Raw genomic sequence first — 14552 nt, forward strand, 5'->3', positions numbered from 1 at the left:
GTTGGTTGGAGCCAGAGGAAGAAAGATGCTGTTCCTGGGCTGGCTGAGGAAGCTGCAGCAGCTGGACAGAGCAGTTGCTGGTTGCAACCAGAAGGAGTGGAAGGCTGGGAGACGATACAGGGACTAGGGAGAAACCCTGCCTAAGCAGGAGTAGGACTATGAAGCTCCCCAGGAACAGAGGCCTAGGAGAGAAAGAGCTTTGACAAGAATGGCCAGAGACTGTTATAAGCTGTCCAGGTGAAGGGGTCTGTGAGAAAGAACCCTGCGAGAACAGGACAGAGACTGTTACAGACTCTCCAGGCAAAGAGGCCTGGGAGAGACCCTGCTTAAACAGGGAGCAGGTCGAGGACCCCAGAAGCTGGTTGGACAGAGTGGGAAGCAGCCCAGGGAATGCAACAATAGACGCTAGTGATGGAAGCGGCAGTTGGCTGCTAGTCGTAGGGTCCCTGGGTTGTGACCTGGAGCTGTGGGCAGGCCTGAGTCCCTCCACTGGTCACAGACAGAGTGGCCAAGGGTGAAGGAGGCAAAAAGTTTTGTTTGGAAACCAAGAAGGGGGCAAGTGCTTAAACAAGCCCAGAGACAGTCCTGAGAATCTTAGGAAGGGGCCAACTGTTTGTTTGACTGTGTTACCCCAGTAGGGTTGTTTTCTGTCCATTTCACGTAGAGACTGTGTGTGACTCAGCTTCAGGGCTGAGTCACTGAAAACCCATCTGAAAAGAGAAACTACCGGCAGAAAGCACTGCAAAAGCAGCAACTCTCTTGGTAGTAGAGGCAAAGAGACAGCGGAGCAGCATGAGCTATCAGAGAAGTTTGTGATGGGCTGGGCAGAGCTAGGAGGGTAGAAGACTCATGTGGGCCCCTGAGGTAACGAGGGAAGAACCAGCTCAAGAGACTAAACCAGAGAGTCGGAGTGGGGGGGTTGGGAACAATGCAGGGAGCTCTGACGTGAGGGACATGGTGGGTTGTGAACACAGACCAGGGCAGGAATCTGACCTCTAGTGAGAAGCCCTGGGAGGTGTTGCTCATTACAAGAACCCAGGAAAAGGCTAAGGAGAAATACTCCACCTAGCTGCCTCCTTCCTACCACAGTCCATCTTGTAGGAGTGTGTGTGGATCACTAGGCCCAGAGTCAGGAGCCGGAGACCTGACAAGGGCTTGGAATTATTATTTGGATTTTGTTATCCCAAAGGCAGTGGGAATAAATTGTGGCCGGGCTGGAAAGCCAAGTTGTGAGAAGAGGCTGACCACCGTGAGACCAGAATGTCCGTCAGCAAGGGGCTCATGACAGAGCTGCTACGCTGCGCCTGGCCAGGAGGTGAGTGCACCCTTCTCCAGGTTATTTTTCGGTGGCTTGTTACTTTCTCAGACTTCCCCTTTCAAAGTGAAATTTTTCCAAGCTTGGTCTCTTCCCACATGTGACTTTTTTGGGGTAGTTTGAGCAAAACGTTCAGCCAAGTGAAGAAAATGGACTTTTCACATTACAAAGCAATTCTTGCGCCCTTTTGTTTGTAAACATTCCAGTGTCTCTGTGGTTCAGAGGAGAAAGCTGATGGCAGTCGTCCCTTTGCATAGATTTCATGACAGGGTTATACCGGAAAGATTTGAGGTGATCGTTCTGCTGCTGTTGTAGCAGGATTATGAGTCAGAGTGCTCAGAGTTTGTTTTGGAGTACTATGGAGCCATCACTTTCAGGAAGGGAAAGGAACTTGCACAATTGTGAATGTTAGTCACTGGCTCAGGAAGCAGGGAGCTAGTGATGCTACTGCAGCTAATTAAGCCATGTGTCTTTTGTGCTGCCCCTATGCAGGTCCTTAGCCTGCCCCTGGTTCACCAGCTGTCAATTCCTTTGAAGCAGGAGGTGGAAATAATCCCACAATGAGGAATAGAGAGGAATTAAAATGTGCAGAACCCTTGATGCTGTGGGGAGGAAGATGCATGACCAGTAGGGAATCCAATGAGATTCGCCTTGCAGAGAACAACAGTTTCAGGTAAGTAATTTCGTTTTCTCTGCAGATAACCATCTTAATAGATTCACATTCTTACCGAGCAAAAAAGCTGCAGGGCTATCTCTGAAAGAAAAATGTAACACAGACTGCAGCAGGCATGGAGGAAAAACAGGGCCGATGTGCCAGGAATCAAAATGGCCAGAACTTTTGTATATGTATGCAGAGAGTTAAACTCCTTCTCATCCTCCTGGTGATGTCCTCCTCAGTAGAACCGCAGCACTCCTGCCTTTTCGCTCTAGGTCTCGCCCTGTCCCTCCCACCCCATCTCTTTTTACGTGGGTCTCTCTTTCCTGGCCTGGCACGTATCCATTCAAATGATGTTTTCTGCAATATTCACGTGGGCTCTACTGCAATGCAAATAATCATTCTGGGCCTCAGTTTGCTAGGTGCTGTACATAGGCAGAGACAGTGCCTGCCCTAAAGAACTAAATAGATAAAACAGAGAGGTGAAGTGACTTGCTCAAGGGCATACAACAGAATAGTGGCAGGGCTGGGAGCAGAACCCAAACTTGCTGGGTCCCCAGCTAGTGCCCAGTAGCAGGGAGGGATAGTTCAGTGGTTTGAGCTTTGGCTTGCTAAGCCCCTTGTTGTGAGTTCAATCCTTGAGGGGGCCACTGAGGGATCTGGGGCAAAAATTGGTCCTGCTAGTGAAGGCAGGGGGGCTGGACTTGATGACTTTTTAAGGTCCCTTCCAGTTCTAGGAGATAGGTATATTCCCAATTATGATTTTATTTTATTTTAATCTGCAAGCCAGTCTCTCACTTTATCAATAGCCGACCCAGGAACCTCAGTCACTAACACATTCCTAGTACACGGCTGGAAGGAAACACAGATCCTTCCTTTACTTCTCCGGCAGTGGGTGGAGGAGCATTGCCTCCCTAGATGTGGGTGGAGGGGCTTTCTGCAGGTATCCTGAAAGCTCAGACCTTGGCATATTCCCAGGCAGTCTTAAATTCAAAGGAGGTCTTTTAAAACCCTTCTAATAAATTGGGAAAAGGTCAGTCATCTCAGGGGGATGGGAAGAGGTTCAGATGGTTGGTTTGTTTGTTTGTTCCATATCCTTGTAAATAATTTACTTTCCTATAACTAAGTAGGGCCCTCATCACAACCAGCACTGCTATGTCAATGAGTGACTGCACTGAAGTGAGCGATGGACGTGTCAGTGCTGTGAGAACAAGCATAAATGCAGGTTGCCCTGAGATACTGGTGCAAGGTCAGCCCTGTGTCTATTGGAAACTTGGCAGCAGAGTGTGGGTCCCAGCTCTGATCTACCCGAACTTTCATGACGCTGAGTGTTCTGATCAGCTCTGGCTGGGGCTTCATTGCCCCAAGGCCTATGCAGGGATAGGAGATTCCAACACAGCAATCTGCCGGAAGGAGAACCTCATTCAGTGTTGTCCTGCAGCGCCCAAATATTCCCTCTCCGCACTCTGGGTGCAGGACTCTCAGAACTGAGTGACCAGAAGCCACGTCTGATCACTTCCATTGACAGAAGAGTTCTCCATGAGTTGCCTGGTCCCCATAAAGATAATGCCTCAGCTGAGAGGCTGGTTTCACGCACCACTAGTTGAGGCTTATAATAAGGCCTGCTAAGTTACTAAAGCTTCACAGTGTGCCAAACACAGGACATTTCACTGACCAAAATAGGGTCTCCATTCTGGCTCCTCAGTGGCTGAAACTGCTGTAGCTTTGCTGGGTAGCTTCATCTCACACTTAGCAGAACGATCAGAGGGTGTCTTGATGGGACTATGAGTGATTAGAACCCCTGGAGAGTCAGGAGGGTCTGGAGACTGGTGAGCACATTCCACAAGGCAGCCAGCCAAAGTTCTTATTAAGGCCGAATATGCATGAGTCACACCTGGGCCGCTAGGGCCGTGGTGCAACTAGGGCTCTCGGCATATGGATTCATGAGTGGGATGGTTATCTTCAAAGCTCTCCTAGCCCTGGTCTACACTGGGGGCAGGGATTGATCTAAGTTACACAACTTCAGCTACATGAATAACATAACTGAAGTCGACGTACTTAGATCGACGTACCGCGGTGTCTTCACTGTGGTGAGTCGACCGCTGCTGCTTCCTCATCAACTCCGCCTGCGCCTCTCGCGGCGAAGTACAGGAGTCGACGGGAGAGCGCTCGGAGGTCAATTTATCATGTCTAGACTAGACACGATAAATCCATCCCCGCTGGCTCAATCGCTGCCCGCCGATCCGGCGGGTAGTGTAGACATACCCTTAGAGCATTGTAACTGAATGAAGAAGATCATTCAGAATTCATTGGCTGTGCTGTCTGGCAGGTAAGACAATGATTTTAAATGTCATGACAATTCACTAAGAAATCATTACTAGCATGCCCAGCTACTGGATTTTTCATTGTTTGTTTTAAACTTGCGTCAACACCTTGGAGTATTTTAGAGCAGATGAAATCTGTTGTTTATTCTGCCTCTCACACAACGTGACATCAGTGGATTGTGGGACATTCTTCCATTTTGTCAGAGTAATTTCTCACCGTGACAGAGACAATGAACTAAATGTCAGAGGCTGCTGTAGAAATGGTCTTCTTGGAAAACCAGTCTGGATAGATAATTGTGGATATATGTTTTCACTTCTGCTTTCCTCTTTTCCTTTTTAATCAGGCACAATGCGCTCTGTAAAGTCTCCCCATGAGAAACAGTGAGAGAAAAACTGTGTTTTGTTTTGGTTTGGGGGTTTTTACTTGAACATCTGAGTGGATATTGCTCCTGAAAGGCCCCAGCCCATCTCATCAGCTGGAAGTGGTGGGCAGAGCCCAGCGAAGTGAGGGAACACGGCCCCCTCAGAAGACGGAGAGGCCACAGCACCAGGACTTAATCTACTACCAGGGAGGTACAAACAGGAAGTGGAGTGCAGGTCACAGGGTCAAAATGAGAGATCTAGAGGAGACCACTGAGCACAGTGAGAAGAGAGCAGTATGGGTCCTGTGATGCCCTGGGAGTTGGCAAGAGCAAAGGGGGCGCCATTAAGAAGAGCAACATTGGTTTGCCTGATGTCTGACTTTCCCACGTCAGCTAAACAGTAAATGCCACAAACTCCAGTGGGAAGCCTAATAACCAGGGTGTTTTGTAATGGTCACCCAGATCCTGGGGGTTTGGGCTTTTTTTCCAAGTGTGGGGTTTTTTCCAGCATGACGAGATCACACCTGTTTTGTTCAATCACAATTGTTCAGCTGATTACAAGAAGTTGTGGTCCCATCAGTTCAGTATCAAGAAGAGTCATTTATTTCCTTTTACTGAATAGGTCCATGTTGAAGCCACTTACCCAGTGGGGCATTTTCCCCGCTTGTGGATCATGATGATGAAACTGAAGAACCAGGACGGTTACCACCACCGAGAGACCAACAATGACCATGATGCTAGCGAAATATTGAGCTGCAATTAAAAAATAACAAAGACAAGGTGAGTTTGATTAGAAATGACAGGGTGAAATCTGCCGTCCTGATTGTTGTCCTGTGCCGCCGCCATGTGAGAGAGTGAGCTTCCCCTCCAGACTGAAAACACGACTGAGCCCCTGCAAAGAAATGCCAGGCATGGGCTCCATTAGTGACTGATCATCAGAGAAAGGGGCCCTCTGAATGCAGGCTTCCTCCCCAGCCCCCCATCCAATTCAATTGTAATGGCACGTACACAAAGGACAAGGGGTTTACATTTCTAGAATTTATATCAAATTCAGTATAATTGTTGGCATAAGAAAATGATATTAAGGGCGAGATTTGCAAAAAGCCCTGAAAAGAGACAGCAGGTAGTTGCACTGTTCCAGGAGTAGGGGCCAGGTTGTGACTGAGAGGCCATCTGGTCCTTAGTTCCCCATCTTGGTCCTTGGAGGAGGTAATCTGTGCCAATCTCTACCCCACTGGCCCTGCCATGCCAGCACATGTGCACAGGGGTGACAGGTTTGTATAATTTTTGGTGGTGCCCAGAACGGGTCCAAGTCCTGCCCTACCACACCTGCCTTGTTAGCCAATATATATATTTTAAAATAATCTAAAAATGTGGGGGCTCTGGGGTGGGCCTGGTGATGAGGGGTTTGGGGTGTGGGAGGGGCTTAGGCAGAGGGTTGGAGTGTAGGGGTGAGGGTTGTGGGGTGGGGCTGGGGATGAGAGGTTCATGGTGCAGGAGGGGAATCCGGGCTGGGGCAGAGAGTTGGAGTGTGGGGGGATGAGGGCTGGGGATGAGGGGTTTGGGGTGTGAGAGGGGTTCTGGGCTAGGGCAGAGGGTTAGGATGTTGGGGGGATGAGGGCTCTGGCTGGGGATGAGGGGTTTGGGGTGTGGGAGGGGGCTCAGGGCTGGGGCAGAGGGTTGGGGTGCAGGGGGTGAGGGCTGTGGGGTGAGGCTGGGGATGAGGAGTTCATAGTGCAGAAGGGGAATCTGGGCTGGGGAAGAGGGTTGGGGTGTGTGGGGGATGAGGGCTGCGGATGAGGGGTTTGGGGTGTGAGAGGGGCTATGGGCTAGGGCAGAGGGTTAGGATGTTGGGGATGAGGGGTTTGGGGTATGGGAGGGGCTCTGGGCTAGGGCAGAGGGTTGGGGTGCAGGAGGGTGAGGACTGTGGGGTGGGGCCAGGGATGAGGGATTCAGGGTGAAGGAGGGGCTCAGGGCTGAGGCAGAGGGTTGGGGTGGAGGGGGTGAGGGCTCTGACTGGGGATGCAGGCTCTGGGGTGGGGCGGGGCTGGGGATGAGGAGTTTGGGGTGCAGACAGGCTGCCCTGGGATTGGGGCCAGAGAAGAGGACTCCCCCCAGCCCTCTCCCCGCTGGCAGTAGCGAGCTCCAGGGGAAGGGCCCCCTTTCCCTTCTCTCCCCACCCCCTGCCAGCACACTCACCCCGCACCACTGTCACTGCACCTGCTCCTCTCAGGTCCAAGAAAGCCCCCTCGCCTTCCCTGTGCTGGGGTGAGGCTGCCATCACATGTGCGCCTCCTTCCCTGCTGCTGCCCCTCACTGTAGCCTCACTGGGGGTGGGGCTGCCCCTTGCCCTGCCTGGGGCAGGAGAGGTGACTATGGGTGTGGGGGGGGGGCTGTGCTAGTGGAGGGTCCTGCCGGAAAAAGGAAGGGTCCAACGCAGAAGGGCAGGGTCGGGGTCAGCCTGCCCTGGCATTAATGGATGGGGCTGCTAGGACCCTGTGGTGGCAGTTGATGCCAGGAGCCAGCAGAGCACAGAGCAGCTCTGAGTCAGGGACACTCTGGGACCCGGGAGAGGCATGTGGGGGCAGCAGGTGTGGGCCAGGGGACACTCAAGGGAGGCGTGGGGGGGGAAGCAGGTGGGGCCCATGGAGAGATGCAGCCCCGAACATTGGTGGAGCCAGGCCCCCAGGCCCTGAATATTGCTGGAACCTAAGCCCCATGGACCCATATAACTCGGCGCCCCTGTGTGTGCATTGCCCAGAGCTCTAGGGGAGGAGCCAAGGTTCTGCCCAGCTGTGCAGGAGGGGGGCGGCCGCACCATGGTACAGGAAGTCCATGCAGGGGAATAACAGAGGCAACTTGTGCTCACTCATTCCTCTACACTGGTCACTAAGCAGTCACAGTCAAGCCCTAAAATAAGCAAAGTACCTGAGAAACTCACAGGAGGAGTTTCAGCTTTGAGGCTCTCTGTCCACTGCTGTGTGTGTCCGGGTATTGCAAACCAGCTCAGCGATGTACGAATGCTTTGATATCCCAGGATAGATGGGAGCTGGGGAGTTTATGGATGAGTGAAACTTGCCCCAGTCAGGGACTTCAGAGAGTTAATGTTGTTTCATACACTGGGCTGGAAAGTGAGCAATATGATTGTGCATAAAGCAGTTTAGTTGGCTGGTAAAAGGTGACATATGCACTCGAATGCATAGCTTTTGTCTTTGTATATGGTCAAAGGAACACAGACCAACAGCCTTCTCAGCAGTGTACTCATTGCCAATGCACGATCACACCCAGTAGGGATGCCTGATTTGACAGCCTTCAGTAGCGGATGAAGTCTGACTGATTCTGTCATGTCGAGCATAGTGCTGAAAGCAGAAACTGCAGGCCAACCCTGCTGCACACCATGATTATTTCTGTGCAGCTTCCACCTCAGGATCAAGCCCCCGTGCCCACTGATTAAAGGCGGTCTCTAGTGTCTCAACACTAGCCAAATAGGAAACCTACAACAAAGAAGCAACATGACAAGAGAGGAAGGATGATCCAGTAGTTAGGGCATCAGAGTAGGACTAGAGACTCTGGTTCAGTTCTCTGCTCCACCCCAGATCCCTGTGTGAAATTGGGTCTCAGTTCCCCATCTGTATAATGGGGATAATAGCACTGTCCTGCCTGACTGATATATGGTTAGGATAAATAGAGTAAAGATTGTGTAGCATTCAGATCCAACAGTAATGGAGGCCTTATTAAAGGTGGAAGAACTCGATGGAATATTTGATGATATTTGACTTTTGAAAGGAGATCCAGTACAACTAAGCTGAAGAGACAACACTGAGGCTAACCAAGGAAAAATGCATTTTCTGCATACCCCAAATCAAGTTTTAGGGAAGACAATAAAGAGAGATGGAATCGGTCCAAGCCTCTGCAGCTTGAGGTCTTCAAACCACAATTTGAGGACTTCAATAACTCAGACATAGGTTAGGGGTTTGTTATAGAAGTGGATGGCTGAGATTGTGTGGCCTGCATTGTGCAGGAGGTCAGACTAGATGATCATAATGGTCCCTTCTGACCTTAAAGTCTATAAGACCTGGACCAAGTACCACTAAGATGCCAATGTCTATTGCTAAGGTTAATGTGATTTAAGCCAATTGCTAAATATGTTCCTGAGAAAAATCTGGTAGTAGCAAACACTCTGTCATTGTGGCAGCATTGCAGTCACGTACCCATGAACTCAAAATTACATAAAGGGGCACGTGGATGCTGTGGATACATACAGATACGTGTCAGAAAAGAGACTACTCCAGCTACCGAAACAATCTTGACAGATACCTAACTTCAGGAAGTTCTAAATGACATTAGGAGTGGATGGTCCATGTATCTAAGGACACTAAAGAAGTGACAAGAGACAACTTTGTGTGTGCAATTAAGCAAGTCTAATGGACTCATGATTAAAGGCAGTTGCATCATAATTCCAAATGAAATGAGTAGCGATATCTAAACCTCTTCCTTGGAGGACATCAGGGATTAACTAAATGCTGTGCCAGTATCTGGCTGGAAAGGTGAAGCAGAATGAAGGGACTGAAATTTCTCAGCGTTGGGAATGCTTCCTTCAATGGAAAGGTGCATCTAGGCTCTACGACTACAGGAAGTCTTTGAGTCAAATCACTGGACAGAGATTCATGAGCGCCTGATTCAGTTCTTGATTTGCCACAGGCTGGACCCTGGACAAGGTACCTAAAGAAGAGAAGCATTCAACTTCTATGAAGTTTAAGGGCAAGGAAGATGCCCAACTTCCTCAAACACCAGCCTTCAACTCTTTGGGCCTCAGTCCCTCGTGTTAAACGGGGATCAAAACACACCCTGTCTGTCGAGTGTAAGCTCTTGAGTCAGCTCTGCCTCTGTGTGCTGCCATGTACGGGCGGAGCAGAGAGGGTAGGAGGCACAACAGGATCGTGCCATGGACTATTAACTGTAACAAAGACTAGCCTGCACACCAGCAATCTCTGGTACTTCAGCGCTTGCTAGAGGGCAGATAAAGCAGATCTAGCAGTGACAAAGAATGTGGGAGTCTAGGCCTGTGTCCAGTAGTGCCAAATGCCAAGGAGCATTATAACCAAAGGACCCACAGAGGGATGGGACAGCATGTGCTGAAGCCAGAAATCCTTTTTCCCCAACCGCACCCATGTGCACCCAGCCCCTCTCCCAAGCAGGAGCTTGGAGCAATAGTTAAAGTTTTAATAGTGTCTCAGGTGTTATGTCACATACTCTCCTAACGCAACTTCCCATCGCTGCAGAGAAGAGCATAACGCGGATAAGGAGCCGCTAAGGTCTGCATTAAATCTCTGGTATAGGTCTATGAGGCAGTCCCAATGTCCCAGGACAAAATGAATTATGCAGATAGGCTAACAGAATAATCTTGACAGGTAGAGGAATAGAAAAACCTCTCTATTACATACACACAAGGAAAGAGCAAAGAGCTAAGGGAGATTTTACTCAGTGTGAGGGGAACAGGCAGGATTAACCAATGGAAGGAACTACTCAGCGAAGTAGTGCATTTTCCAGGTCTCCGTGTGTTCACATCAAGACTGGTTTCTGGGAGGATAGGCTAGCTGGAATGCACCTCTCTGATTGCAGCCCTTGTGCCTTCACTGCTCTCGGGATGGAATCCCACCACTTCCCCACTCTCAGGACAGGCCCGGCTGCAGGACCCTGGGTACCAACTCTGCTAACACTGTAGACAGAGCTGGCTCCAGCATGCTCAGTGAATTAGAAACACAATAGACATATCACAAGAACAACCACTGTCCTGAAATACTATGCACTTTGGTGAATGATGCACATTTAAAGGGGCACTGTAGGGTTACTAAGTCACACAGGAAATGACTTTTAAATGGTTTCAGCCTGGGATGCAAAGGAACCCTAAGGGTCTGCTAGCCCCGGCTGCCACAGCTTCACTGCCCTTGTTATTAAAGCAAAGCGCGATCAAAGCTAGCTGTGTGTGTGTGCTGCAGTGGCAGAGCAGGCAGGCCCTAGGACAGGTACACTCACTGAAAGAAAACAAGAAAATGCCAACAACAGATACCCATATAGGAATTAAAGCCACTCCTCTTCCATTTACTGCACATGGAGACCCCCAGCCCACAGGACCTGCCTACTATGCCCCCTCATCAACATGGCACATCCCACTGGCAAATGGAGCTGAACGGAATGACATGCCCTTTGCATCTGACCTCTAGGACCTGCTGCTCTGACTTTTCCTGGGGCCCAATTCTGCGCCCATGGACACCATTGGTAGTAGGCTCAGGCTAAGGAACCCAGTGATCTGTGTCACTGAACAAAGCTTGCATGACCAGGCATGGGTAATGGGGTAGCACATGTTAGCAAGAGGCACAGGGATTTGCCTCTGTAACTCCACATGCAGCCTGTGTTCTCATTGGCCTGGAGATGTTCAGGGCATGAGTGATGTTGAAGGCAATGTTGTTTGCAGTGGCAGTGACTGTTCCTCTGTCCCTGGGGCCCAGCTAGCCGGGGTGGTGCTAACGTCTCCAGGTCATGGGGCTGAGCTCCATACTGACCAGCAGCAGATGGAGCCCCCTTCAGGCAGCCTCAGTGGCACAAGTGCTTAATGAAACATGAAGTGAACTTGATTTGTGAAAGAAATTACATTCTTTTCACTGCCCTCCCCTGCATGGCTGCCGTGGGACAGGAAAGGGAACGATGTCAGACCTTGCTTCAACCCCTACTTCTATTGCTGACTTGCTCTCTGGCCTTTTGACTTCCCTGTGACTCATTTTGCACCTAGGTGTGGAGGGGGGAAATGCTTTGAAATCTCTAAAACATGAAGAGATTGATGGGATATTGGTGACTATTAGCCAGTCTTATTATAGTCTCAAAACACATGCTGTTTCCTTAGCATCTTTGTAACACTCCAATAGCTGCTTCCAAGGCACAGAAGTGCAGGCAATCTCTTTCCAGAGTGAGGTACTGGCTTTCCTAGGGCTGATTTATTTTTTTGTCTTTTTATTGCTAGAAGAGGCATAATGTGTAGCGTAGTACCTAGGCAGCTGCTTCAGCATCTGGGGGTTGTAGGCATGAGTCCCTGGGCTTTAGATATGCATAACATACTGAATTACCAGCAGACACCTAGCAAATATAGTGGCTGATGCTATCCAATGGGGGGCTGTAAATAATCAGCAATAACAGCTATTCATTCTTGCAGTGGTGCTTAACTTTGCCGATGACATTGCTTTCCCGAGGATCATGTGGAATGGAATGACTGCCCTTACATCAGAGAGAGAACAGAAAGCAGCAAAAATTGGATTGAAAGCAAATGCAGAGAAGACCAATATTATGAAGGGAGGAAACTGGACAACAGATACAAAGGTGCATGTGGATGGAAAAAAAACCAAACAGGTAGAGTTCTGCCACTTGGGGAGAGTGATGACATTTGAAGATGGCTGTGAGCGAGAGATTCATCCGAGATTAGGAAAAACAAACACTGCTTTTGGAAGGATGAACAACCTGTAGTCACATAGAGGTCATCTACCAAACTACAGGTCACGTTATACCATGCGATTGTACTGAGCACACTACTGTACAGAGAAGAGACTTGGCCAATGACAGTGGCTAACCAAAGGAGATTGGAGGCTGCCCATCACAGATGGCTAAAGAAGATACTACACATTTCGTAGAAAGACAAAATAACTAAAGCGAGAGCCAGGAAGCCGACAGAGCAGGAGTTTAGAAAAGGCCAACAAAGAGAGAAGTCTCAGGTGGTTGGGATGTATGCCCTGTTTGGAAGATGCTAAGCAAGCAGTGAATGGGGTAGTCAGGGGAGGAAAGAGAAAGTATGGAAGGCCAAGGAAGAACAGGCAGAAGACAGTGACAGAGGATTGAATGCGCTGTCATCACTGAGGAAGAGGTCCCATAACTAGCGAATGACCACAATCAATAGAGGATGTGTCAGCGGCCCAGGAGAAACTAAAGTCTAAGGCAGGGGTAGGCAACCTATGGCACGCGTGCCAAAGGCAGCATGCGAACTGATTTTCAGTGGCACTCACATTGCTGGGTCCTGGCCACCAGTCCAGGGGGCTCTGCATTTTAATTTAATTTTAAATGAAACTTCTTAAACCTTTTAAAAACCTTATTTACTTTACATACAACAATAGTTTAGTTATATGTTACAGACTTATAGTAAGAGACCTTCTAAAAACATTAAAATGTATTACTGGCATGCGAAACCTTAAATTAGAGTGAATAAATGAAGACTCGGCACAGCACTTCTGAAAGATTGCCGATCCCTGGTCTAAAGTAAGGTGATCGTCCTCCTAGAATGTGGGAAATTCTACAAAAGAGATGGAAATAGTTTGCAAATTAGAATGCTGATGTGGGATGGGGATGGTAGTCTAGTATGACATCGTGCATCACTGAACGGGTTTGTTGCAGGACTACAGCAAAATGCCAAGGTTTGTTTGGAGATGTCAGGGCATGTCCTCAGCTTCAGTGCAACTATGCCAGTGTATAGCAACTGAGGACCTGCCCCATCATGTGTATTTAGGGCAGTGTAAGAAAAACTAAAACCTGAACAAGCTTGGAGTGGGTAAAAGCAGAACAAACTTGAAGTGAGTAGCCAGCTCCAGCCCTGGGACAGAAGCTGCCACTGCCAGGTGAATGCAGGGTAGGCTCACTCTCCAGCCCACCACCAATGACCCATCACCCTTCCTGGTGTAGCTCCATCACTGAGCAGCATAAAACTGGTGCAGCAGGGTAGAAGATCAAACCCAGGGTCTGAATTACCCTACCATGCAGAAGGGTACATACAGTCCAGTCTGTGACCAATAGTTTAAAAACCAAGGGCCTAAAGGTAGCCTGTGTCATGTCCATATTTAGGGACTAAAATATTACCCTGATTTTCAAAAGTGCTGGCACTCAGCATTCATGACTTCAGCAGGAGTTGCTGGGTGATTCGCAGTTCTGAAAATAAAGTCCTATATTAATTGCCTAAATACAGATTTAGGAGCCTGGCTTTTAAGGCATTCACTTTTTAAAGTCTCTGTGTGGTTTGTGTGTGTCTGTAATATGCAGTGTTTATGAAATTATAATTGTTATTCTATGTCCACTTGGGAGGCTGAATCCTATGGAGAAAATCCCACTGACATCAGTGTGCCTCTAGGTACTACTGTAATCCAAATGATAAGCAATGTGTATAATTATGTAGGGCTTTGTTTGCTTACCATGTTTTAATCATGCAGTAGTTATTCATTTAAATCCTTTGTGCTTCACTAAATACACAATGTAGGAACATTTTCAGTTCTGAACCTATTTTTAAAGGAATAATATACCTTGTTCTTTGATTAGCTGTTTGATGACACAAGAGCTTGGATGGAAGTACAACCTCCTGATTTAAAGGTATTTGTTTTTTCTTTATGCATTGTGTGTGTGTGTTCGCATTCCATAAGCAAAATCTTTGTTTAAAAGAGTCTGACATACCCCTGCCCCCAGTGCAAACTCTTATAAACAAGGAAATAGCAAGTTAGAGGACACCTCTGAACTGTATAAAGCTAACATAGCACAGTTCAACTGATGGTGATAGATTCCACATCATCACAAAAAAGCCTTCCTTCTCCTTCTGAAAGATCTGCTGCACAAAACATTAAGTGCCCTTCTAATACAATGCAAAACCTCAGTTACATCCTCAGCAAATATTCAGGACTGATCTGTGTGCCCGTGTTAGGTGTACCGTGTGTGATGTGTTTGGTGGGGGAAGTGTGAAGTCACCTTTACGTTTTTGCATTCTCTAGTGAGGAAGATTTAGTATGTGCAAAAACTCATACTCATCTAGTCTAGTCTCTTGTAGAGCATGGGCCATAGGATGTCACCCAATGATTATCCATCAAACCCAACAATTT

The 14552-nt window shown here is 48.5% G+C and overlaps 1 protein-coding gene and 1 long non-coding RNA gene across 2 annotated transcripts in view; one reads left to right on the top strand and one right to left on the bottom strand.

The window, feature by feature from the left end:
• Positions 1 to 14552, bottom strand: part of LOC127046814 (neuronal acetylcholine receptor subunit alpha-7-like) — a 103440-nt gene that overhangs the window by 1944 nt on the left and 86944 nt on the right. The window contains exon 9 of the mRNA XM_050944371.1: positions 5300 to 5409. Within this exon, the coding sequence (XP_050800328.1) occupies positions 5300 to 5409 (110 nt within the window). The remainder of the gene's footprint in view (positions 1 to 5299; positions 5410 to 14552) is intronic.
• LOC127046833 (uncharacterized) lies at positions 926 to 12725 on the top strand. The gene is made up of 4 exons (XR_007773212.1): positions 926 to 1315; positions 1808 to 1988; positions 5279 to 5436; positions 11864 to 12725. It is a non-coding gene; the product is annotated as an uncharacterized LOC127046833 (long non-coding RNA).

The sequence above is a fragment of the Gopherus flavomarginatus genome, chromosome 3 (assembly GCF_025201925.1).
Source record: "Gopherus flavomarginatus isolate rGopFla2 chromosome 3, rGopFla2.mat.asm, whole genome shotgun sequence".
Taxonomy (NCBI): Eukaryota; Metazoa; Chordata; order Testudines; family Testudinidae; genus Gopherus; species Gopherus flavomarginatus.